At 38.3% G+C, this 27016-nt stretch overlaps 1 protein-coding gene across 50 annotated transcripts; it reads right to left on the bottom strand.

The window, feature by feature from the left end:
* Positions 1 to 1532: 1532 nt before the first annotated feature.
* On the bottom strand, positions 1533 to 7965 carry LOC112776403 (mitochondrial arginine transporter BAC2). 50 transcript variants are annotated; one of them, XM_072227007.1, is made up of 14 exons: positions 7675 to 7962; positions 7392 to 7496; positions 7184 to 7300; positions 6944 to 6996; positions 6561 to 6719; positions 6237 to 6460; positions 5812 to 5909; positions 5212 to 5258; positions 4951 to 5126; positions 4820 to 4860; positions 4645 to 4710; positions 4224 to 4266; positions 3963 to 4142; positions 3497 to 3725 (listed from the first exon to the last, which is right to left on the bottom strand). In XM_072227007.1, exons 1-4 carry the CDS (start codon positions 7913 to 7915, stop codon positions 6956 to 6958), a joined length of 504 nt encoding a protein of 167 aa, XP_072083108.1. In that variant the 5' UTR covers positions 7916 to 7962; the 3' UTR covers positions 3497 to 3725; positions 3963 to 4142; positions 4224 to 4266; positions 4645 to 4710; positions 4820 to 4860; positions 4951 to 5126; positions 5212 to 5258; positions 5812 to 5909; positions 6237 to 6460; positions 6561 to 6719; positions 6944 to 6955. The 50 variants fall into 50 exon arrangements, with proteins under 50 accessions (XP_072083074.1, XP_072083108.1, XP_072083111.1 ...); XM_072227010.1 differs by having other exon boundaries at positions 3963 to 4128; XM_072227011.1 differs by having other exon boundaries at positions 4951 to 5061.
* Between the last annotated feature and the right edge of the window lie 19051 nt (positions 7966 to 27016).

Genomic DNA, 27016 nt, shown 5'->3' with positions numbered 1-27016 from the left:
CGAATTCTATTGTCTTTGCAATTTTCTTAGCTTGTAATCATTACTACATGAAGGGAAGATTTACATTATATAGATGACAAATAAATATAACTTAACAGCATGGATTAAACATTTTACTTGTTACGCAGATCTTTTAAGACATACCGGTCAGGTAAACGAGGCTTACAGTTTGATTAAGCATATGCCAATGGAGCCTAACAAAACGGTGTGGAGGGAACTACTTAGTTCTTGTCGTGTGTGTTCCTCTCAGTATAAATTATCCATCCATGTATATATCGTTATAGAGGCTATAGTGGAATGAGTAGGGGTCGCAAAACGGGTCGAGCCCGTCGGGCCAATCCGCTAAACCCGCTAAAAAAGGCGGGTCGGGTTAGGAATTGAAGTCCGCCAAATTAAAAAAAATCCGGCAAATTCGCACCGCCAAATTAGCGGGGCGGGGCGGACCGGTCCGCCGGGTCGATAATTTTTTTTTTCTTTTTTTTTTTAATTAAATAAAAGAGTGATTACTATTATAAAATTTATAATTATAGAATTTTTAAACACTTTTTTTTTATTTTTTGTTTCTATTCTTTTTTGAGTTATTAACTTTATTTATTTTATTTTACAATTTCGTATATATGCTCAAATTATGTGACTTATTTTTTAAAATAAAGATGATTCTATTGACAAATATTATTTTGAACAATTTTATTGAAGTTAAAAATTAAAAAAAATAATAAAAAAATATATTATAATTTGACTATTTTTTATTTGTATTTGATTTTTTTATTATTATTTTTTATTAATTTTAATGATTTTTTAAAAAAAAAATCAAGCGGGCTAACCCACCAACTCGCCATAAAGTGGGACGGGTTAGCATTTTGAACCCATTTTAGTTGGCGGGACGGGTCGATCTGCCCCGTTTATGTGGCGGGTCTAGGCGGAGCGTGGCGGGTTGGGGCGGGCCGATCCGCTTTGCCACCCCTAGGAATGAGTGCGTAAGTTTAATTGAATCATTTATTTCTCACTTGATTGTATTTCCATCATACTCTTACAGATAATAATATAGAGATAGATGCTTATATAAAATTTTGCCTCTTGAATGAAATTAAAATATTAAGCTATTCAAGTTAAATTATTTTAACGTATGTTCGTAGATAAAATTATTATTGATTTATTAGTTGTCATCAACGTATAGTTTAGACTGAAAAGAAAAGTTTGTGCTATGATCCAAAAATATCTTTGAACTCATCAAAAGCTAAAAGAAATGTCTGCATATCTAAAAGACCAAAACATAAATCTTCATGGCCTATTTCTTTCTTCTATTAATTTAAAAATAGAAAAAGAAAATACTTTCTCCCTTCGAACACAAAGGTAATTTTGGTTGGAGTAAAAGTAGAAGTGAATTTTACTCTAATAAATTTCATGTACAAGGTAAAAATTAATCTATTCTTACTTTATTAATTATTAATTATTCTCACTTGAACTAATTGAGAGAAATATAAACTTATTTGGCTTAGAATGTGAAGTGTCTTTTTCCCCTTCACCTTAGGTAAAGTAATGATTATCAAATAAAATAAACATTTTAGAGATTACAAGTGGTAATGGTTTCAATATCTAACCTACAAATTTGTTAGGGCAAGCAGATATGCATTTTTTTTATTATAGTACACGTGTTACTCTAATAATGATGATTGTACCATTCTTATATCTCCCAGAAAAAATAAAAGGAGAAGATTGAATTCATTCTCCTAAATAGTTTTCTGCATTTGAATAATTTCATGATTAAATAATAACCTCAATGTGATCTCATAAGCTGTGAAAACAACACCATGTACTACAAAAGCTCTAGCAACTGTAGTTCCTAATCCGCGCCATAAAATTCCATACCCTTCTTCCTTAATACTCTTTCTAAGGCAATCAACAGTGCCATTGTATTTCAAAGAATCAGGTGTTTGAGCTTGTAACTTTGTCTTTGCAACATCAAAAGGGTAGCAAACAATCCAACTTGCTACACCAGCTAATCCACCTGCCATCAACATAGTACATAGGCTTTCTTGACCACTTTTTCTACAACCTGGGTGAAGCTGTTCCCTCATGTATTCATATGTCCAAAAATAAACACCATGCGAAGGTCCATCCCTTATAACAGTGATGCCCAGTCCTCTGTATATTCCTTTTAGTCCCTCTTTTCTCCATACATTCTTGGCAACAATTATAGGACCTTTATGTGGTTGTTCTATCAAGTGTTTTTCATTGCGATGAAGCTGAAGGCGAATTTTGACCAACTCTATCGGGGAAATAATTAGGCTCTGGAGGACACCTGTGCCAACTCCTCCTAATGCTACACCCTTGAAGGAAGGAGGGTCATTAGGAGAAACAGATTTGCCAAATACTCTTGAGAGAATTGCATTAGTTTGAAAAACCATAGCATTTTGAAATGTAACAGAGGCCAAAGGTGCACCCATGCCACGATAGAGAGAAGCAGGTCCTTCCTTAGCCAAAGCATTTCTAAGAATGGTGAATGCTGATGATGAGCCATGGCCACCGGTGTTTAAGACCTGTTGCCTTATTCGCACTGTGTCTAATGGATGACCAGATACTATCCCAGCAATTCCTCCAAATCCTCCTGCTACAAACTCCCTTCCCCAACTTGCTGCATGAAATTCTGCCCAGAGATCCATTTTCTTCTTTCCTCTGTTTAAATTATGCTCTACAAAATATTGACAAAGGTCCCAACTATTCGGGTTTGCTACAATGCTTTGTTTTTTCCAAAGCTTGATTTTTTTCCTGATTAACAAACCCAAGAGAAACAAATTTGATTGAAAATTAAAAGTTTCTACAATTCATATCATTTTTCTTTGTTAAATTATTTTACTTCCATTTTCTTGGATGTAAAAGGGTAAGGTTGAAAAATTTTGAAGGGAGAATCCCCAAAACCAAACCTCAGTTCTTCGAAGCTTGTTGCATGAACACACGTAAAAGTGTGTCCAACAACTCTTTTACTCGAAGAAAAACTTGAAAGAAAATAATCAAAAGAAAAATGAAAAAGAAAGACAAAAGAATGAAAGAGATAAATTGAGTGATACCTAAAAGTATGTTACGCCTAATTTTAGTCCACTTAAAATAACAAAAATTATTAGTTACTTATTATCCAAAGAACAAGAAAATGAAAGCCATTAGTTACTATTCTCTTGCCAAATTTAAAGTGTAAAGAAAAGGCTAATATTTTTTCTTTCATGAAAGGGACTAAGACCTCTCGTACCAATACGTGGTTGACATGTAGAATGACATAATTAACTACTTTTCTTTTTATTTATTTACAATTGTAATTACCCGTGGCATGTACATGATAAAATTGAAATTATAATTTTAAGTTATTTTGTTAAAATTAATTTAAATTATAATAATTTGACTAATAAAAAAGTAATGAGTTATGCATTGTTTATTTTTTCTTAATTTAGTGTTAATTGTATTAACTCTAAAATAGTTATTAACCGATTTTAGTAATCTACTATTTTCAATAAATCAGATATATATACTGAATGTGATTATAAATAATCTAGTAATATATCTAAATCCAGCAACAAATTGTTATTTGTGTAAGAACATATCAAAATCAGCAGAAAATGAACAACAAATTATTAAAGAATTCTAATGCAGAAAGTTCTCCAATAAACAATAAATAATTTAAACCCACTAAATAGCAACTCAACACTATCCTTTGATGCCTGCAAAATATATACCTGAAACAATACTATATCAATATTAGTATACAAAATTATATGATTAACGTGATTATAAAATTGTTTATCAGGAGAATAAAATAATACAAATTTTTATGATAATTCTAATATTCTCAAATTATAAATATATAATAAGAATGCATTATCCATTAGCACCTAGAATTTGTCAATTTTTTTAAATTGATAGTAATAAATTTTAATAAATTAATAAATTTAATTAAGAGATTTTGTTATTACCTTTATAATGTATAATTATACATAATCCTGTGTTAATTCCACTTATCTCATCTGCAAAATTTCACTTCACTTGCTCTTTCTGCTGCTGCTTCTTCTTCATCATCCCAACTTTCCTCACATTTCAATTTATATATTTATACACATGCCTTTAAGGCTGGATTCCCCACTGTAATTCAGATTCTACATTAATATACATCAGTTTCAATTTCATTTCTTCAGCAAAATTAGAACTGAATGAATAGTCGCAGAGAAATAACCCACCACAATCAAATGCAATCACGGGCTTCAACTTTATTTCTTCTTCCTGTATAAACACATATACGAAATGAGGGATGAAAAATCTATTCAAAACAGGAAGCACAAAGACCTATGACTCACAATTAATTCATATAGTTTCCGACCTAATCATGACTATTGAACTGAATGCTTTAAGAACTAGAAAGCATAATCACAACATAAAAATAAAAAATAAGTCAGATTAAGAATACCAAAATCCAAATTTAGGTATCCGAGGTCATAAGATGTTTTCACTAGTAAAACACACATTTATATATCTTTGTAATTATCATACTAAGTCTCTAAACAAAACATTAAGAATTTACAGAGGAATATTAAAGCAAAAGCAACGCTTTCACAAGCTCTGCTAAGCAACAATAAAGAAAGCATGAAACACCAACCATACCTTTACTTTAAGTTTCTTGGCTCGTCTAGAAACATTGTTCTGAGAAAGCTCTCTACTTTGTTGATCCTATCAAAGAAACGCATTGCAAACACCATAAACATGTTATATATGGGGAAACCAATTGATGAAATTAATACACAGAAAATGCCAATATAGAGAGGAAAAGAAAATATACATGCTAACAACGCTTGCAGGGAGAAAATGCAAAATCCACATCTGAGCAAGCATAAAATAAATAAATAAATATTAATAGGAACTCTGATCAAGCAAAATGTGCCCAAATGGGAAAGGGTTCTGATCCATAACTCCCTTAAATGCCCACAAGAACATGTTGCCACGAATATCAACACTGATAACATGGTCTCCAAACAACAGTAGCAACTTGACTTTTTCACCATGCTTGCTCCAAGTTGCAACCTTAGAATGGTAATAATTTTATTGAACGATCATACTTTTTGATAGATATAGCCTTTCATTGCAACCTTAGAATAAAAGATTCAAATGATGGGTTAAGGGCTAGGAAGAGGAATGTAAAAATTTATACTGAACAAGCATTTGATAGCTTACCAATAATCAATAACTATATCACCAAAAGTTTCCGCTGGATTTATTATCTGCAAGAGAAAGCATTCATCTAAGTGTGTATCTAATCTAAATCCAAAATCAACTTCCTCAATTTTCAGGATCAACTCGTCAGTTGTAATTCCAAAATCTAGAGGAAAGTCCAAAACTTTTTGTTCACAAACAACAATTTCAAAGTTGTAGCTTTTGTGGCATAACTTCAAATACATGTGCTTGACGAATTGAGAAATGAATTTTAGGGAAAGATGGCAGAGGGAGACTTGACTACACTAGCAGATTTTCATACTTTATTATTCACATGGTGTAATTCAAGTAGGCTAATTTCTACAAATTTTAAGGAAGCTATTTGCTCATGTACCGTGGATCACAGTCAGACAAACAAGATATTTAAAATAAATAAATAAATAAATATTAATAGAAAAAATGAACAAATTAATGAGAAAGAAAATGTTAAATAGAGAGAGGATACGGTATCTTTACAAGAAAGAAAAAGATAAAATGAAGATCTTCTTCCACCAATCTATCAATGATTTATTTGCTCAAACTATTCAGATAATCTAGCTTCAGCCAAGACGAGTCTATTACCTGCAATGAGAGCACGACATTAACAACATCATATAACCTCTCTGCTTCAATTGGCTCACCAGCAATTTCGGTGAAATTTTGAAAAGTAATAGAGCAGCCTGAAAGTAGCATATTTAGCAATATGGCAGAATAAATCATCAATATTTATGTCCAAAAAAAAAAGACTCCATTATTTATTTATTTAGTTTCTGATAATTAAATTATGGCTCAACATTTGAAGTTAATGGAATAAATATTAGAATAATAAATTTAAAAAAATAAAATTCTGCAAACATAAAACCTAAATAAACTCCATAAAACTTAAATTTCTACATAAACAAACATAAAAGAAACTAACCACATAGTAGGAAGAGATTACAATATGATGCCATAAATTTTGAAGATGGTTGGAAAAAGAAATCGTAGCTACATGAGTGCAAATGTACCTTGATTGACACAAAGCGAAGATAACTTTCCCTGCTTCCTGAGAAAAGCCTTGAGCCGGCTCGATTGGCATATCTCTGTAGCTTTATACCATATGGAATCCAAAGTTCTTTTCAGATCCTCTTGCAAATTTGCAATCCTAATCTATATGACTTTTCATCACATTGACCTGTAGCAATGTTCTTCAAGCTCTCCCCTGTTGATGAAGTACTACAGAAATCACCATCTGAATCCATTTGAAGACAAGCTTAGAGAAGAAAGTTCAACAATATGAAACCACTCCAATTTTGCCAACACCATATAAGGAAGGGAAAAGTCAAGCTCACCTCTATTGGTAGCACCTTTCAAATACAACTTGTCATCAGTTGCATCAGCAGGTGGATATTCTTCGGCACTTAATTGTAGAAGCGCTGCTGTGAACCATGTTCTTTGATTCTTTGAAATTACTTTTAACGCATGACTCAATTTCTGCATGTCTGCTTCAGCTAAAACGAAGAAAACACTCCGTCAGAGACCGTAGAAATAAGATAATGAGCAGCATAGAGTTCTCAATGGGAAGCACAGGCATTAATGGCATTAAAAGTTAAACAGCCAATATACACACTCAAAGCTAATAATTATACTCTTAAAGCACTAACAGATTTGTCTAATCAAGAATCTTCTTCTGATTATAACAAGAGTTAACAAGATAATAGATGAAAGAACCCACTCGGTACTAAAGTCATTCACATAAGGACGTAAAAAGAGGACTTGGCCAATTGCCTGAAATGAAAAAACAGGAGTGATGATTATAACAACTTCATCAGAAAAGTAGACATTTTAAAAAATTAAAAAGAGAGTATTTTAAGTTAGAATAAAGAAGATATGAGTTTTAAAAAGATGAGAATTTTAAATCTAAACATGAGTAAAGAGAAAATGCAGTGTTCACATAGATCACAAATTTACTGACCTGTACAATTGCAAATCCAACTGACGCATATCGAGTGTATTGAAGAACTTTCTTTCTTCCAGCCTCGCCTTCTCTTTTCTGAAGATCTTGCAACTTCGGATATACCTGTGCAAGAAGCTGGAAAACAATTTGTGCATTGATGAGTCCAGAGTGCTTAATAAACTATTCTGATCTAAATTTCCAACAAAAGCCTCCCTATTAACCCCACCTAGAGGAATATACACACCAAGACGTGACAAGGCAAGAAACCCTAAAAGCTTGAGAAACTTTCCTGGCAATGGACCTTTAAAGAAGTCTCCAAAATCTATAGCAGCTGCAAATACGAAGATAAATAATCACTGCTACATAACATCAAGTTCATCAAATGATCAAGTCAGGAATTTTTATCCTAAAACAGGAAAGGAACAGGGTTAGGGCTAGGGATCATGAAATCGGAACAGAATCACAATGGAAGGGTTAGGGCTAGGGACGAGAAGGAGGCGGAGGCCTACCTGAACTAACAGCGACCAGAAGAGACGATGACAAACCTCCAGCGAGGAGAGAAGAAGCAGCGCGAGAGCGGCGGCGGAGGGAGCTCGTAAGACAAGAGCACGGCCGAGAGAGCTCGTGTGACGACGAAAAGAGCAACCGCATTGAGAGCGGCGGTGGAAGGAGCTCGTGCGACCGAGCGGCGGCGGCGGCGGCGGCGGCGACAGCGGAGGAAGTCACATCTTCAATGGAGAGAGAATGCATGGGAGAACCGGAAAAAAAAGTGAACCAAAAGGATTGGGAGTAAAGTGACCCTCTCTTTATTTTAATATTTTTTACGGAAAATTTAAATTACAGACGAAAAATTTGTCTATAATAATTTAATAAAATGTAATATTTTTGTCCATTTAATTAAAGATGAATTTTTTATCTGTAATTATTTTTTACGAAAAAAAATTAATTTTTTTGATAAAATTATTGACGAATTCTCTTTTTTGTTTGTAATTTATGCTAATTTATTTTTTTATATTTTGACAAAAAAATTTTTTGAAATTCTGTCTGTATTTCTAGTAGTGAACTTACCATTAATAAAATCATTGGATAATGAATAAGAATTAGAATTGTATCAATATAATTAAAATCAATATAATTAAAATGATTAAAAATATTTTCCAGTGATAATTAGTTTGATAATGCATTAAATATTGATTTTATATAATTATAATAAAGATATTTTGTTAAATTAGTATAATTATACATTATTTATTAAATACTAATTGTAATATTATAATATAATTATAATAAAAATATTTTTCTAAAATAAATTTATCTAGAAAAATATAAATTAGTTATTAATAACTGGTGTCATTATCATATAATTATCATATCATATTATTATTATTATTATTATTATTATTATTATTATTATTATTAAAAATATTTTCGATTGATAATTGATAAATAGTTTAATAATGTATTAAATATTAATTTTATATAACTATAATAAAGATATTTTTCTAAATTAGTATAATTCTGTATTATTACTTAAATGCTAATTATAGTATAATTATAATAAAGATATTTTTATAAAATAAATTTAGAAGAGAAAATAGTGTATTCATTTTGGCGGAAAAATAGATTCACGAAGAATCGACACCTCACTTTCAGGGAAAACCCAATTTTAATATATTAAGTAGATAGATAAATAGATTTTTTTGACAAACGTAGAATTCATCCCATTTGTATCAATATGTGGTTGACTTGTGGAATGACTTAATTCACTTCTTTATTTATTTTTAGAAATATTTGATAATTAAAAAAAATTAGCCAAAAATAATTATAATTTGTCTTATTTAATATTTATTAATACTAAATAAGTTAAATTTTAACTATTTTTTTTTTGTCATTGTCGATTTATTTTTTTGTTGTTGACAAATATAGAATTCATTTTATTTCATGACGAACAAAATTATAAATTGGACTACACATGTCATTAGTAATTAGCATTACGAGAGAGCCATAACCCAAAAGCAAAATCAAATGTGATGAAAATGCTGAAGGAACAAAAATATAATACGTCAATAAAAAATAAAAAAGAATAAAATAGAAGGAGATAAAAGCTAATTAAATGGATGAAACAGGAGAAGAAAAACAAAAGTCCTTGATAAGTCTTGCTGTCTTTTATAAAATCATATCATGTATGTTTAATAACTTACGATAGGATAGAATATGAAATGATATTGAAAAATTATTTATGTTCATAAAAAATATATATGAGAAGATTTTAAATTTGGACCAGGCATTTGATTAAATGAAGAAGCTTAGTGGTTTAATTGATCTATCAAAGATTTAAAAGGAGGTTGAGGCCAAATTATTTGGTCGTATTTTACTACTAAATTTGTCCCTGTTCTTTTTTTTTTTTTCTTGCCACTAGTTGTGTCTTAATTTCTAGTATGAAAAACATAGAACTATAAATTTTATAACTTTTTATTTTAGAATTAAGTATTTTCTTTTATTCTTAATATCTTAGATTAAAATTAAAATCGTTTCTAAATTTTTTTATCAGTTTTATTTTTAACATTAGAAATCATTTTAAAATCATCTTTTTTTTTTATCTTTTTTTTATTTTTTAGACTAATTTACCCCTACTAATAATAAAAAACAAAAATAAAAAGCAGAACAAAACTCTCCACAACTCCACATACTGCATCTACCATCCTCTACTCTCATCTACCAGCCATCTTTCACCTAAACCACTACGCCTCCCTTTTTATAGTTACTGTTCCGAGGGTTACCTAAAACGTTAATTTTGGGCCTAAATGTGAGGTTTAGACTCCTTCTGAAGCAAAGCAGAGCATTTGACTCGTTCTTACCCGAGGTGCTACCGTCCAAGTTTTTCGTGAGGAGGTGGGGGGGGGGTGGTACCTGCAAGAGACTCCGATACTTATGTTAGCAAGGGATTTAGGTAGGTTTTTAGTAGATTAGAACGTAAAATATACCTAAGGGGTGTTAGCGTATTTATAGTAGGGTTCATAACCACCTTTATTGAAGTAGTTCCACCTTTATTGATGAATAACTGTTCCCTATATCTAGGGAGTTTTTTTGGATCTATCTTTTAGGGAAGATAGAGATAATTAAATAGATTTGCGAAGACAGTTACTGTTCATACCCTGGGTCGAGTTACCCGACCCGGGATGATTGGCGACAAAGCGACCGACCTCTTCAGGTCAGACTACCCGACCTCTTCTAAAGAGCTCGGCCAAATCGACAGGAAAGCCCAATAAAGGGCCCAAATAGAGGAACACGACCCAAATCCAAAGACAATCCCAGCCTATAGAGATAAAGGTGGTTCCCTTAAAAATAAGCTGACTTCATCCAAAACAGGATAAGATAAGATAAGATAACTAACTTATCTTATCAGAAAGGTCAGCCCCCACTACTATAAATACACTGGAGTACCCAGGTATAACTCATACTCTGATTCTACATAACACTTGTTTAATACCCACGCTAACTTAAGCATCGGAGTCTCTTGCAGGTACCCCCTACCCTCCGGTGGTCAAGGATCAGCAGCGCAGCAAGTCCAACAAGTCGGACACAACAGTTCCGGCCGCCACCAGCCAGCCGGGCACGTCATCTCTGACCAGTATCGAAGATCTCATCCGAGATCGACCTCCAGTTTCAGGTAACCCTCAGAACATTGGCGCCGTTGCCGGGGAACCTGGAAGTCATCCCAACACCATGGCGGACAACCATGACAATGATCACGATTCAGATCTGGAAAACAGAACGCCGCACAAAAATGCGGACACCCCACTAAACGACACCCCGGAATCCAACGGAGAAAAAAATCCAACAAACCCGGGGGCGATAGAAGTACTTCAAGATCGCTTGAAGCAACTTGAGAAAGAAACCCAACAACAACGAGAAATCGGGAAGGATCTACAAAGAGAGATACGGCGACGTCGAGAATTGGAAGAAAAATTACAGCAATTGGAAGCCGATCTCAAATCAAAGGCCCCTCGGATCACTCCTGAGGAAAGCTCACGTAAAGAACAGGATCCATTCACCAGAGAGATCATGAAAACCAAAATCCCAAAGGACTTCAAACTCCCAGATATGATTTTATATGATGGCACCACAGATCCCAACCACCATCTCAGCAATTTCAGAAGCAAAATGTACCTTACTGACGCCTCAGACGCCGTTTGCTGCAAAGCTTTCCCAACAACTCTCACAAAGACAGCAATCCGATGGTTCGACAACTTACCTCCAAAGTCCATCCCAAACTTCGATGACCTGGCCAAAAAGTTCCTGGCCAGATTCTCCATCCAGAAAGATAAAGCTAAACACGCCCCCAGTCTACTAGGGATCAAACAAGGAGATCGGGAGAGCCTCCGCAACTACATGGAAAGATTCAACAAAACATGCATGAACATACAAAGCTTACCAACAGAGGCCGCCATCATGGGACTCATCAATGGCCTACGAGAGGGGCCATTTAGCCAATCTATATCAAAGAAGTACCCTACCTCATTAGACGAAGTACAGGAGCGAGCAGAAAAATACATCAACATGGAAGAAAACGCTCGATTAGGAGAAACCTCAAAATCTGGGAACCCCTACCGAGATAAAGACAAAAAGAAAGAAGACCGACAAGGGGAGAAAATTAAAAAATACCATAATTATACTCCCCTCAGAGCATCCCTAGTCGAAATATACAAAGAGGTCTGCCATACAGAAAAGATTCCCCCAGCACGGCCCCTCAAAGGAAAAAGAGGAGGAGGAAATCGGAAGGAATATTGTGAATATCATCGGGTCAGAGGACACGCCACCAACGAATGCTTCGACTTGAAAAATATCATAGAAAAATTGGTGATGGAAGGAAAATTAGATCGATTCCTGGCCACTTGAGATGATGATCAAAGAAAAAGACGAAGGGATGAAGATACCGAACGAGCAGAACGATCACCTCGGACACCAGAAAGACACGTCCACATGATACATGGCGGATTCACAGCAGGAGGGATCTCCAAATCTTCCCGCAAAAGGTATCTCAAACAAGTATGTCATGTCGAAGGAGAGGAGGAAGCACTCAACATCCTAGCGATAACATTCACTAAGGAGGACGCGTCTGGCATCATCACAGGACACGACGATCCCATGGTCATCACCATCATATTGGCAAACGCCAACCTACACCGCACCTTAATAGATCAAGGGAGTTCTGCCGACATCTTATTCAAGACAGCCTTTGACAAACTCGGCTTAGAAGAAAAAGAACTTAAGGCATATCCAAACAGTCTGTTCGGGTTAGGCGATAGCCCGGTTCGACCACTAGGATATATATCACTACATACAACCTTCGGAAAAGGAGACCAATCCAGGACCCTCAAAATAGACTACATCGTAGTCGATGTAAGTTCAGCTTACAATGCTCTCATAGGTCGGACAACACTCAACCAACTTGGCGCAATAGTCTCGACCCCACACCTATGTATGAAGTTCCCAACTCCAAAAGGGATAGCCACGATAAAAGCAGACCAAAAGATGGCACGTCGCTGTTATAACGAAAGCCTAAACCTCAGAGGCAAAGGAGAAGAGTTCCACGCAATCGAGTTGGGCGGAGTTCAACGACGAGAAGATCTTCGCCCCCAACCAGAGGGCGAGATAGAAAAAATTCAGATCGGGGACACCTCGGAAAAAACAACTAATATCGGCACAATCCTCAAAGGAGATTTAAAAGAATTGCTAATACAATTCTTATGAGATAATGTCGACCTCTTTGCGTGGAAAGCCACGGACATGCCAGGCATAGACCCTAAGCTAATGTGCCACAAGTTATCGGTCTACCCAGGATCTCGACCGGTACAGCAGAGAGGAAGAAAGCTTGGGCCAGAACGATCCCAGGCTGTGGAAGAGCAAGTACAGGCACTACTGGAAGCCAGATTTATAAGAGAAGTTAAATACCCGCTATGGCTAGCCAACGTCGTCTTGGTGAAGAAATCAAGCGGGAAGTGGCGAATGTGCACCGATTACACCGATCTCAACAAAGCTTGTCCAAAAGATCCATACCCACTCCCAAGCATTGACGCCCTGGTAGATGCTTCCTCTGGATATAAATATCTCTCGTTTATGGACGCATATTCAGGATACAACCAAATTCCCATGTATCCATCAGATCAAGAAAAGACCTCGTTTTTAACACCAAAGGCCAACTACTGTTACATCGTGATGCCCTTCGGTCTCAAGAACGCAGGAGCTACTTATCAAAGACTAATGAATAAAGTTTTTTCGGATCACATCGGAAACATCATGGAGGTCTATGTGGACGACATGCTAATAAAAACACAAAGCGAAGGGACACTATTGTCCGACCTGGCTCAAGTATTCGACACCATAAGGAAGCATGACATGCGACTCAATCCCGCGAAATGCACCTTTGCAGTAGAAGCAGGAAAATTCTTAGGCTTCATGCTCACTCAAAGAGGAATTGAAGCAAATCCAGACAAATGTCAGGCCATACTCAACATGAAGAGCCCAACCTGTGTTAAAGAAGTACAGCAACTCAACGGGAGACTGGCCGCCCTATCCCGATTCTTAGTAGGAGCCGCAATAAGATCTCTTCCCTTCTATGCTACTTTAAGAAAGGGAAAACAATTCGAATGGACAATAGAGTCCGAGCAAGCCTTCCAAGACCTCAAGAAGTTCTTAGGACAGCCACCTATCCTATCCCGACCGCGAGTTGGAGAACCACTCATATTATACCTCGCAGTGGGAAGCAAGGCAGTAGCATCAACACTAGTCAAAGAAGACAAAAATGGACAACAACCCGTCTACTTCATTAGCAAGGCACTACAGGGATCCGAGATAAACTACCAGAAAATAGAAAAATTTGCCTATACTCTTATCCTAACGTCTCGACGACTCCGCCCGTACTTCCAGGCTCACACCATTAAGGTTCGAACTAACCAGCCCATAAAAGGAATATTGCAGAAAACAGATCTAGCAGGCAGAATTCTACAATGGGCAGTCGAGTTGTCAGAGTTTGACCTCCAATATGAAGCTCGGACGGCCATCAAATCACAGTATCTGGCCGATTTTATTGCAGAATTCACAGATGCCCTAGAAACCCCCACAGAATGGAACCTTTACGTGGACGGTCTTCAAATAAAACTGGAAGCGGTGCGAGCGTGATAATAGAAAGCAAGCAAGGAACCCAGGTTGAGCTCTCCCTCAAGTTCGGGTTCCCGACCTCAAACAACCAGGCGGAATATGAAGCATTATTAGCTGGTTTGAAACTGGCTAAAGAAGTCGGAGCTCAAAAACTCAACATTTTACAGCGATTCACAAGTGGTTACATCACAAATAACAGGGAGCTACCAAGCCAAAGATCCCACCATGAAAAAGTATTTGGATAAAACCAAGGAACAGCTCGGACAAATAGGGGAGTATAAGATCTGCCACATACCCCGCGAACAAAATGCCCGAGCTGACGCACTCTCAAAACTAGCCAGCACCAAACCAGGGGGCAACAATAGAAGCCTCATCCAGGAAATGTTACAGAACCCATCAATCTCGGAAGAGGAAAAAGTCTTGACCATAACAAGTCAGGACCAAGGATGGATGACCCCTATAGCCAACTACCTCAGAACAGGAACGCTCCCCACAGAAGAAAAGGAGGCAAAGAGGTTAAAAAGGGAGGCACAGTACTACACCATCATAAACAACATCCTGTACAAAAGAGGAATCTCAACACCTTTACTAAAATGTGTGCCAACCTCCAACACAAAGGAAGTGCTAGAAAAAATACACGGCGGTATTTGTGGTAATCATCTCGGAGCACGAGCTCTCGCCAAAAAAGTGCTCCAGGCGGGATTTTATTGGCCAACTCTACAGAAAGAAGCCACAGAATTTGTAAAGACATGCCCACAACGTCAGAAACATGGCAACTTTCACATCGCCCCGCCAGAAGAGCTCATCAGCATGACCTCGCCTTGGCCATTTGCAAAATGGGGACTCGATCTTCTCGGTCCATTCCCACAGGGATCAGGACAAGTTAAGTTCCTCATAGTAGGGGTAGATTACTTTACAAAGTGGATCGAGGCAGAGCCCCTAGCCAATGCCACCGCTCAAAGAAGCCGGAAATTCTTATATAGAAATATTGTCACAAGGTTCGGGGTTCCATATTCAATAACCACAGACAATGGCACTCAATTCATAGATGCAGGTTTCAGAAAACTAGTAGCCGACTTGAATATAAAGCACCAGTACACCTCCGTTGAACATCCACAAGCCAATGGGCAGGCCGAAGCTGCTAACAAAGTCATATTGGTCGGATTAAAATGGAGATTACAAGATGCAAAGGGAGCCTGGGCAGAAGAGCTTCCACAGGTCCTGTGGGCATATCGAACAACGCCACATTCCACCACGAAGGAATCCCCCTTCCGATTAGCATACGGAATAGAGGCGATGATTCCAGTAGAGATTGAAGAAGGGTCGCCTAGAGTAGTTCACTACAATGAGGGAGCAAACTCCCAACTTCAGAGAGAAGAGCTCGACTTGTTACCCGAAATCCAAGAAAGAGCCCGGATCAGGGAAGAAGCTCCAAAACGCCGAATGGCTTCCAGATATAATCAAAAGGTAGTGCCGAGAAGTTTTGCAGAGAATGATCTCATCCTAATCCGAAATGATATTGGAACAACTCGACCAGGAGAGGGAAAGCTGGCAGCAAACTGGAAAGGACCCTACTGAGTTATAGAAGTACTTGGAAAGGGCTACTACAGACTGTCTGAACTCGATGGACGAGAGCTTCCCAGGTCATGGCACGCCTGCAACCTCAGAAGGTACTACAGTTAGAAAAGATAAAGGATCTCATCATTGGATGCACTCTTTTTCCTGAAAAGGTTTTTTAATGAGGCACCAAGTTGAGACTCAGACAATCCCATATGTATATATTTGCATTTTTCCTTTAAATAAAATATATTTTAGATATTCTACAAAGGATTTCAAGACGCATTAATCTGAAGCATTCATCGTCCGATTATAAAGCAACAGATTGGCAGAAAGTGAAAAACTATTTCACTGCACGATCACGATAAAGACAACCGTTCGATAAAGGTGAAAACACGATTCACCCAAAGGACGATCTAGAGATGACAACCACTTTCTACAAATCGGCAAAGATGAACACAGAATAATGTAAGAAGTTATCAAAAGTGATCTAAAAAAAACCTGACGAGGTCTTACGGATTGCTAAAATAATAACTTAAAGACTGGCCGACGTTGAGAAGTCGGACCAAGTCAACCCAAGTTATAAGTAAACCCTGGAAAGAGGTCTGGCCAACCCTATTAAAGAGGATTACTTTAACTTAGAAGGGCTCGACATGACAAAGTCAGCCCAAAATGAAAAGTTATAAAAGTAATCCCTAAAAGAGACCTGACAAAGGTCCAAGAAAGAGGATTACAAAAATAACTTAAAGGAGACCGATATAATGAAGTCGGACTCCTACTACTTAACAAGTTATAAAAGTAATCCCTGAAAGAGACCTGACAAAGGTCCAAGAAAGAGGATTAGAAAAATAACTTAAAGGAGACCGATATAACCAAGCCGGACTCCTACTACTTAAAAGTTATCAAAATAGTCCCTGAAAGAGATCTGACAAAGATCCAAGAAAGAGGACTACAAATAACTTAAAGGAGACCGACCTAACGAAGTCAGACTCCTACAACTGGAAACTTATAAAAGTAATCCCTGAAGGAGACCTAGCAAAGGTCCAAGACACAGGATTACGAGAATAGCTTAGAAGGGGACCAACGTCAAGAAAGCATACAAAGCAAAGAAAACCCAAGAAACAAGTTGGACCCCCACAACCACGACCTCAAAGGATTCAAGCTACAAATAACATAACAAAAACAACCCAAGGAGGTTGAGCCGCAAGATTTCGACATCAACAGAAAACAGAAAAGATGCCTAGTCAAAAGACTACTTTTTACAGAGTTATAAGGCCTCGAAAGGCCACCAAAGACTACTATAAAAAAGATAGCGAGCTATTGTTTGTTTTTCAAAATAAAAAGTTGCTAGATAAGCAACTAAGAAGTATCAACAAATAAATAAAAGAGTTCTAAAAAAGCCCACAAGCCGGGCAGACTACACAAATTTTAAAAGATCAACAAGCATCAGGAGCTTTCTTGGCAGCATCAGGACAAGGAGAAGGAGGGCGAGTCTGGATCGGCACAGCATCCACAGTTCCATCCTCCCGATTCAGGATCTGGCAATCCGGGTCGGACACAGCGGGGGGAACCGAAGAGGTTGGCACTTTGGTAGAAGACACAGGAGGAACGACATCATCATCATCACCCTCATCATCAGGGACAATCTTGCCATCCCTGACAATATTATCCAGGCTAAAGAGGGTGAGGTCGGCCTCGGGAGCAATGACCCAAACTTGCTCCTTCAAGTTCTCGTAAGCAGCAGTCACGCTGCCAACGAGATGACCCTGAAGCTCAGAATAATCTTCCCAGGCATGGTCGAGCTCCTCCCTCAGGCGCAGCACCTCTCGATAAGAGGTAACATAACTATCCTTGTGCATCAGGACTGCGTCCTCAGCCAACCTCAAAGAAGCCGCCAATGACTGAGAGCTCGCCTCCTCATTCTTCAAGTCCTTCTCCAGCTTGGCTACCTTCGTCTCAAGCTCCTTCTTTAGCTCCTTCATCCGATCAAACTCCTGTTTTGCCTCCTCCATAAATGCTTTAGTAGCGTGGAGAGGGAGATTCTGAGCAGTCCGATATATTGCAGCCGACATGTACGCCATCTTCACATGATTTCGGGCCATGAATTCCAAGTGATGGAGGATGGACACATCGTCCATGGAGAGAGTGCCATAAGGACCAATTTGTTGATCCACGAACTCAATAGCATTAAAATCTGGAGCATCGAGGTCAAAGGGCTCAGCAGTCTTTTGTTTTTTATTGGGAGGAGCAACAAAAGGAGCAGCAGAGGTGACGTGAGGATCTGCCAAACGAACTTGGGGTGTAGGGATCACTTTCTTTACCCCGGCGGAACTCTGCACCGATGGCTTCTCGCGCACTTGGGAGGATCCCTCCCCAGCCGCCTGGGCAGCAGCATTTCTGGTAGCAGTCGCCCTCTGCGCCCTCTTATAAGCTTTCATGGATTCATTATTCTTCATTGCCTCTGCAAACAAAACAAAAAACTCAGCTACAAGTCGGATAAGTCGGAAAAGACAGCTACAAGCAACATAAACAAAATAATAAAAGAAACACAAGATACCCAGTTCAGTTTGAAGAAGAGTAGGATTGGTTAGAAATTTCTTTGTGTCAAGATGGGGAGGTTGACTCCAGCGTTCTTCCAAGATAGTCACAAAGGCTCGCTCAGCCTCATCCAACATTTCTCATGAATACTTGGAGACCCTTACATCTTTTTGCCATTCCAAGGGAAAAGCAGGTTTGTCATTCTCATCCAGAAAAAGGGCCGAGCTCCTTCAACAGCTCGGACCTTGAAAAAGTAATTTTTAAAATCACGGAACAACTCGTCAAACATGGAAAAAACCTTCTTCCCCTGGGTAGAATGAAAGGAGACCTAGGCCGACTTCTTTTTTACTACACCGGGCTTAGTCAAGACAAACAGATAGAAAAAGAGAGATTGGGAAGCAGGAATACCAAAACCATCGCACAGTAATTGGAAAATTTTAATAAAACCCCAGGAATTGGGGTGAAGTTGAGAAGGGGCAACATTACAAGACCATAACAGGTCGGTTTCGAATTTGGTAAAAGGAAGGGTGATACCCAGCTGACCAAAGAAAAAATCATAAGCATAAAAGAAAGGGCGACCATCAACAACTCGAGTCGAAAAGCAGACTCTCTCGTCAGAAGAGGGAGGGACAAGTTCATAGTTCTTCTCATCACCAGAATTACTACAGACACTGTGAAACTGCCTAAGCTGAGTACAAAATTCAGAATCAACCAGCGAGACACACATAAGAACCATAGAGTCCACCCAATCAGCCATACCCGCGGGAACCTGGGAAGGCATTTTGACAACGTTATTTCGGGAAGACATGAGGTCAACTAAATCCTACAAAATGAAAAGAAGAATGGATTACTCAAAAACATCTCGGATAGAGGGCAAAACATCTCGACGGGCGGATAAACAAAAAGGGAAAACCCCAAGACTCAAGACAAAAGTCCTGGGGCATCCCTTGGAGGCAGTAAACAAGCAAGGTTTTCAAGTTATTTCTACGGCCTACATCCCAGCACTCATCAAAATAAAATCCAGAAAGAAAACAAAAGAAAGCGAAAACATTCATACAAAAGGATGAAGAAACTTCAGAGCACGCATTACGACAGTAAACCAGGCACAGTAAAAGCAGAAAGATCCAAACTTCCCTCAGAGCAAAATCACAACTTAATCACAAAAAGCCAAAGCAGCGAAAGAGAAAGAAAGTACGAATGGAACTCACCTGGAGAAGAGAAAAGCTTCAAAGGAAAGAAGGAGATGTAAAAATGAAAGTTGTCCCGAGAATCGCCAAGCGACGCCGCAACGCAGGAAAAGAAGAAACGTAGGCGAAAAACAGAGAACGAGAAAAACGGAGGAAAATGGTGAAGAAGTTACGAAAGAGTAAAGAAGAGAAACCGTTTCTGAGTTTTCAAAAATCAAAATAAAGAGCCAAAGGAAAAACGGGGCAATTAATACTAATTAATTAGGGTATTAAACCCTCGCACGTTCCCCAGGACAAAGCGCTAATACAAAAGCGCGCGCTTTTAGAGAAAAACATTCTACATTCAAAAGATTCTACAAAGGGAAGAAATCGACAAAATGCTTGAGTTCAGCTTCGTCAGAGAAGGACCGAAGTCAAAGACCCGACCTCAACAAAAAGACCGAGCTCAAGCAGGGGCACTGTTCATACCCTGGGTCGAGTTACCCGACTCGGGATGATTGGCGACAAAGCGACCGACCTCTTCAGGTCAGACTACCCGACCTCTTCTAAAGAGCTCGGCCAAATCGACAGGAAAGCCTAATAAAGGGCCCAAATAGAGGAACACGACCCAAATCCAAAAGGCAATCCCAGCCTATAGAGATAAAGGCGGTTCCCTTAAAAATAAGCTGACTTCATCCAAAACAGGATAAGATAAGATAAGATAACTAACTTATCTTATCAGAAAGGTCAGCCCCCACTACTATAAATACACTGGAGCACCCAGGTATAACTCATACTCTGATTCTACATAACACTTGTTTAATACCCATGCTAACTTAAGCATCGGAGTCTCTTGCAGGTACCCCCACCCTCCGGTGGTCAAGGATCAGCAGCGCAGCAAGTCCAACAAGTCGGACACAACAGCTCCGGCCGCCACCAGCCAGCCGGGCACGTCATCTCCGACTAGTATCGAAGATCTCATCCGAGATCGACCTCCAGTTTCAGGTAACCCTCGGAACAGTTACTTTCTTAGACAAGTAGAGCTGAGCCCCCTTCGTTGCATCCGACCTCTTCAAAGAGGTCGGGTATACGGCATAGGCCTCCTCTTTGGATTGGGCCTTCTGCCTTTATTGGGCATGGCTTTCATGAATTTGGGTCAGAGTATGAACAGTACCCCTGCTTGAGTCCGAGCTTTATATAAGGTCGGGTTCAAGCATTTCATGGCTCTAGTCTCGACGTCGGGTATGGTGCCTTCAAGAGTTCGGCTACTCGACGTGTTTTTAAAAATTTTGAAATTTTGAACGTTGCCTCTTTAAATGAGGGGCGAACGTTTCGCGGCAGTTCCTTTGAGATTCACGCACATCTTTAATAGGGGGACGAAAGGACTATTTTGCTCCTTCTCTCTTATAAAACACTCCACGCTCTTCTTCTTCTTCTGTCTCCATTTTTGAAAAAAGCTTCCGTTGCTCTCTTCTTCGCAAAAATTCCCTTTCTTTGTTTGTTTTGCAATCATTTTTCGTTTTTTAAGATTTTCTTTATCTTGATTTGTTTGAAAGAGCGTTTGGTAAAGAGGATCGTTCGTGTCTTTACTGCTTGACGCGCCCCTTTCCTTATTCAAATTCTTTATCAAGGTTGGTACCATTGACTTTTGGCTTCTTTTCGCGTAACTGCTTGTTGGTCTTTTCGAATCTATTTGCATTGAGGCAACCTTTTAGGTAATAGTAGAGGTTCTTCATAATGTTGGTTTTATTTTTATCTTTAAAACTTTTCCTTGAAAAAATTGTTGGCTGCTGCCGCCTTGTCTACTAATGGAAAATTCCTTCAGAACTACCTTGTTGAAATTGCTTTTTGTTGTTTGTGGTGTGTTTGAATTATGTTTCTAGAGTTTTGAGGGATTGTAGTCTTTTGTGACTTGTTGATTATGTTCATGTTGTCCCCAATGGTGTCGCTGCTATTAGTGCAGGAGAGATGCCATTTCTGCACTTTCTGGTTTTGAAAAATATGTTTTTCAAATTTGGTTTCTTTTGTCCGATTTCTTTTGCTGGTGTCCGAGCTCTTTAGTGACAATTTGTTTATTTTATATTTGTAGGTGTAGCTTTTATGTCTCAATTTGTCGTTCTCAATATGTCGACAAAAATTCCCGTTAATCTTTTGGCTTAGGTAGATACTCCCGTCCTTTCCTCTGTTCCTGTAGTCGATAAAGAGTATGTTGATGTATTCCATAGGCATCATAGGATATGTGAAAATCGAAAAGATGAGCAAAATTACGAGTTAGTGGAATCCGACCCTGAGGAGAGAGTGTGTTTCCCTTCTTTGGATAACTCAGATCGCCCTTTTTTCTATGCATATGATTGCTTCTTTACAAAGTTAGGTATTAGGCTTCCTTTTTCTGATTTTGAAACAAACATCTTTTGTTCTTATAATGTTGTTCCTTCCCAGCTTCACCCAAATTCTTGGGCTTTTCTGAAAATTCACTAGCTTTTGTATCAAAAGCTTGAGGTCTGACCTTCTCACAAGGTCTTCTTTCACCTTTTTGTTTTAACAAAACTCGGATCTTTTAAAGGGGAGTATTCTTGGTTTTTATTTCACGATGTTCAGGGTAAAAAGGTTTTTTTTCCATTTATGATGAATCCTTCCACAATTTTAAAAACTATTTCTTTAAAGTCCGAGCTGTAGAGGGGGCCCGACCTTTCTATCTAGATGAAAACGATGAGCCTTCTTTTCCACTATATTGACAGGAAAAACCAATAATAGCTAAGTACAACGTAGATGCTTTAGGTGATGTTGAAAAGTGTGTTGTGGACGTGTTGGAAGAGTGCTTTGGCCGAGCTTCTCAAGATTTTTAGGGGACCCCAGTCAGCTTTGGTCCAAGCTAGGTAGATTTCTGACCTTTAGCTTTTATAACCTCTCAGTTGTAATTTGTTTAACTAATTGGCCTTTTATTTCTATTTATCAAAGACCATGGCTCCGAAGTCGGGGGCAATGAAAAAGCTATGCCAAACCAGGAAGACAGTTGTGGCTCGAGGTATTCAGGAAAAAGAAGCTGGGGCTGCTTCCACCCAATCTTCTCCAAAAAAGTCAGAATCGGGTCCTTCAACTCAAAAGAAAATTACTCCCACTCCCTTCGTTTGGATCATCCTACCAGATTCTCCTCCAGAGAGTGTGACCATCCCCCTTTTCCTTCCTCTTCAGAGCACCCTCCAAAAAGGCAAAAAACCGTTGATGAGGGTAGCATCTACGATAAAGGCTTTGATGGAATTGCTTAGAGTGAAAGAAACATTCTCCTTCACAACCGTATTAGTATGGATGATGCGGCTATTCAAAATCATCTCTGTAACACCCTAATTACACTAAGTCTTACCTTATACCGTAAAGTAAAGGTTAATTAAAGGTCACGATAATTATAAGGATTATACATTATTATATATAGAAGGAAATAATAATTCTAGAAGCCCAATAAAGAAATAAGCTCAAAAACAGAGTTTTAAAAGCGAAAAAGGTTCACACGAAGCCACAAATTTCAGGCACAGGATATAGATACAAAATAAGAAATCATAAATAGATATATGAGTATAATAGTCATAAGGAACTAGTCTCAGCCCGTGGAGTTTAGGCCAACTAGTTACATACAGACATACAGAGCTTTGAAAGTAAAACCAGCATATAAAATATATCTCTCTCAAAGTAAGCCTCTAAGGCAAATATAAATACAAAAGTGAGAGTACTAAACAAAAGAAATCAAAAGACTCCAAAAGATAATCAAGATCCTCCGCTCTGTCACCATCTCGCAATTCACCGAGGTGGGTTACGCCCTGCATATGAAAAATAACAACAAAGTATGGAATGAGAACCGAAGGTTTTCAGTATGGTAACAATGCCCAGTAATCTAAGATATAAGACTCTGGGACACCAGAGGAAATCATAGAACTTCATATCAATCATAAATATTCAAGCTTAAAGCATACTAAAGTTTAAAACCATCACTTTAAAGCCATAATGAAAGTAAGGGTAATCTAACTTAAGGAATTTCTAATCTAACATTCACACCGCTGTCCCACAGTCTTCACCAACCTAACCTTTATGCAATCACATCGCCACTACTTCCGAACCTCCTCAATCCCAGCAGAAAACACAAGTAATAGCAATGCAAGTAAAACACAAGTATAATCATGTATATCAAGAAATTCAAGAAGCAAATAATCATGATATACAATTAGGCAAACAATGCAAGTCGGCAAAGAAAATAAACAGATAAAATATGCATATGATGAATGTTTGTCCTATTTGGCTGTGATATCTCATCGTCGGTTCAATTGGCAACCCGACATATCCCCATGGAGATGTCGCCTTTTGGTCTCGAATATAAGTGGGATCCTCCCACGGATATAGTGTCGGGCACACTACCTACAGATATAGTGTCGAGCACACTCTTGTGATCGGAAAAGATACGAGCGGAATACTCTGCCATAGACCTCTCATCTCAACGTAAGCGAGACTAACCACCGCCTTATGCCCGCTGTCGCGACCTCGACAGGCGGGATTAACCTACCTTCCCAGCCAGGCGCATAACGTCTCAACAATATCAGTATAATACCATACATATCATATCTCATTCAGTGATCACTTTCCACATTCAATAATTCATCGTTTCTCTTCGAGTCCCAGACTCATCATAACCATCATCGGTCCACAATTCCATAACTCATAACATTCATCATCATTACAATACTCTACCATCTCACTCAACTAATCCATCCTCAGAACTCCAGAAACCTAAGTATCTGTCTTCTAAATTTTTTATCAGAAAATATCTAATTAAACTCACTTAGAGCATTTTCTATGTTTTAAAGCCTAAAAACAAGCTAAGGAAACCTAGATAAGCATTACAGAAGTTTACAAGCTTGTCGAGAAGGTAAAATGGTTAAAAAAGGTTTTTTTATTGAAAAATAGGGCAGTGTGCTTACGCATAGGATTGTGCGTATACACTCTGATGAGCGGATATTTTATACGCTTTTTGGCATCATTTTCATATAGTTTTTATTAAGTTTTTATAGGTTTTAGTGTTAAATTCATATTTTTGGATTCTACTATGAGTTTTTGTGTTTTTGGGCAATTTCAGGTATTTTCTGGCTAAAATTGAGGAGCTGGAGCAGAAGTCTGATTCAGAGACAGAGAAAACACTGCAGATGCTGTCCAGATCTGACCTGCTTTCATTTGGAAGAGCTTTTCTGGAGCTACAGAAGTCCAAATGGAGCGCTCTTAACGGATATGGAAAGCTGACTTCCAAAGCTTTCTAGAAATATATAATAGTTCATACCTTGCTTCAGATTAGAAGGCCCAAAACTGGCGTCCAACGCCAGCTTCCTGCCCCCTTCCAGGCGTCCAGCGCCCAAAGAGCAGAGTCCAGCGTTCAAAGGCCCGGAGAGGAACCCCTAGCTGGAATTCCACGCCCAAGGAGCCTCATAGCACGTGGATCTCATTAAATCTCAGCCCAAACACTCACTAAGTGGGGCTCAAAAGTGGATTTTAGCACTAAATAAACTGTTTTACCCTTACTAGTCATTTGTTTAGTATTTAAGGGATTAGATTCATGTTATTCGTACACTTTTCATATCATGCACCATACACGTTTTACACTTTGTTTTAACTTTCAGTATGAGTTTCTAAACCTCCATGGTTGAGGGGAGGAGCCCTGCTGAGTCCTATGAATTAATAAAAGTATTACTGTTTCTCTTCGATCCCTGTTTGATTAATTTAAAGATGTATATTCGTTCTTCATCACTATGAATGCGTTGAACTGGCATAAGGTTATCACATTCTACATGGGTTCAGAGTGCGTCTTTCATCGGATAATGATGAACCACCAGCTTGAATATACGTCTCTCAGACGGCTAATCCATGATTTCGTTGGGAACTTCTCGAGACATCAGTTCAGCCGATTTACGGGGAGATTAGGGTCTCTGTGGTAGAGGCTAGAACCAAAGGCGCAGCATTCCTCCGATCCGGAAGATTCGACCTTGTCTGTGTCATTTTGAGTAGGATCATCAAGGAGAATGAACTGTATGAGCTTCACTCTCAATCAGAATGGATCCGCACTAAATCTGGGGTTCGGATCTGGAGGAGTATTGGCAGCTGCTCAAACCAGTGTCAATCACATACAGCCTGTGATAAACCACTATTTATCATTTATTTTGTATTGAATTGAGTGGATTTTATCCATTATTCTCACACTTATTCATATAATTCGCATGTTTTAAACTTTCCTTCCTAATTTTGTGCTATGATTGAAAACATGCTTCTTTGGACTTAAATTTGCTAATTTTAATCCTCTCTTATTATCATTCGATGCCGTGATATGTGTGTTAAGTGTTTTCAGGATTTATAGGGCAGGAATAGCTTATAGGATGGAAAGGAAGCATGCAAAAGTGGAAGGAACACAAGAAATGAAGTATTTCAGAATCTGGTAGCGATGCACACGCATGGACGACGCGTACGCGTGACCGGTGCAGTAGGCAAGCGACGCGTACGCATGGATGACGCGTACGCGTGACCAGGAATTCGTTCAGTGATGCACACATGTAGATAACGCGTACGCGTGACGAGCGTGACATGCTGCATTAAACAAAATTCGCTGGGGGCAATTTCTGGGCTGCTTTTTACCCAGTTTTAGGCCCGAAAATGAAGATTAGAGGTTGCAGAGTAGAGCTGAAAGGGGAATCAATAATTCAATTCGCAATTTCACAATTTTAGATTTTAGATGTAGTTTTCTAGAGAGAGAGAGAGGCTCTCTCCTCTCTCTAGGTTTAGGATTTCTTCTTCCAATTTCTCTTTAGGTTCAGGTTCAATCTTCCTTTAATTTAGTTTTTGTCTTACTTTTATTTGTTTAAGCACTTTAGTTCATCTTCTTCTCTTGTTAATTTCCCTTTTTCGCCTGACAAACCACTATTTTATGATTTATCTTGTGCTCAATTGAGTAGTTTTTATAAAGTCTTTACTCACTTATTCATATAATTAGCATGGTTTTATAATTCCTTCCTTATTCTGTGATATATGTGAAAACATATTTCCTAGGCCTTAAAACTGTTAATTTTAATTATCCTTTATTACCATTCGATGCCGTGATCAGTGTGTTAAGTATTTTCAGGCTTTATAGGGCAGGAATGACTTAGAGGACAGAAAGGAAACATGCAAAAGTGGAAGAAACGCGTGAAAAAGAAGTTTTGATGAAAATGGCAGCGACGCGCATGCATGGATGACGCGGACGCGCGCCTAGCACAGAGCACGAGCGACGCGTACGCGTGACTGATGTGTACGCGTGACAAGGGAAATCTTCAAATGACGTGCATGTGTGACATACGCATACGTGTGACAGACGCCACGTGCAGAAAGTTGCAGAATTTGCCCCCAACGATATCTGGGCTCCTTTTCG

This window comes from Arachis hypogaea, chromosome 19 (genome assembly GCF_003086295.3).
Source record: "Arachis hypogaea cultivar Tifrunner chromosome 19, arahy.Tifrunner.gnm2.J5K5, whole genome shotgun sequence".
NCBI classification, from domain to species: domain Eukaryota; kingdom Viridiplantae; phylum Streptophyta; class Magnoliopsida; order Fabales; family Fabaceae; genus Arachis; species Arachis hypogaea.
The sequence above is the reverse complement of the archived record's forward strand: the minus strand, read 5'-3'. Positions and strand labels throughout refer to the sequence as shown.

Coding starts and splice junctions, on each gene's coding strand:
- LOC112776403 (XM_072226973.1), bottom strand. CDS start 2,663: ATGGATCTCTGGGCAGAATTTCATGCAGCAAGTTGGGGAAGGGAGTTT.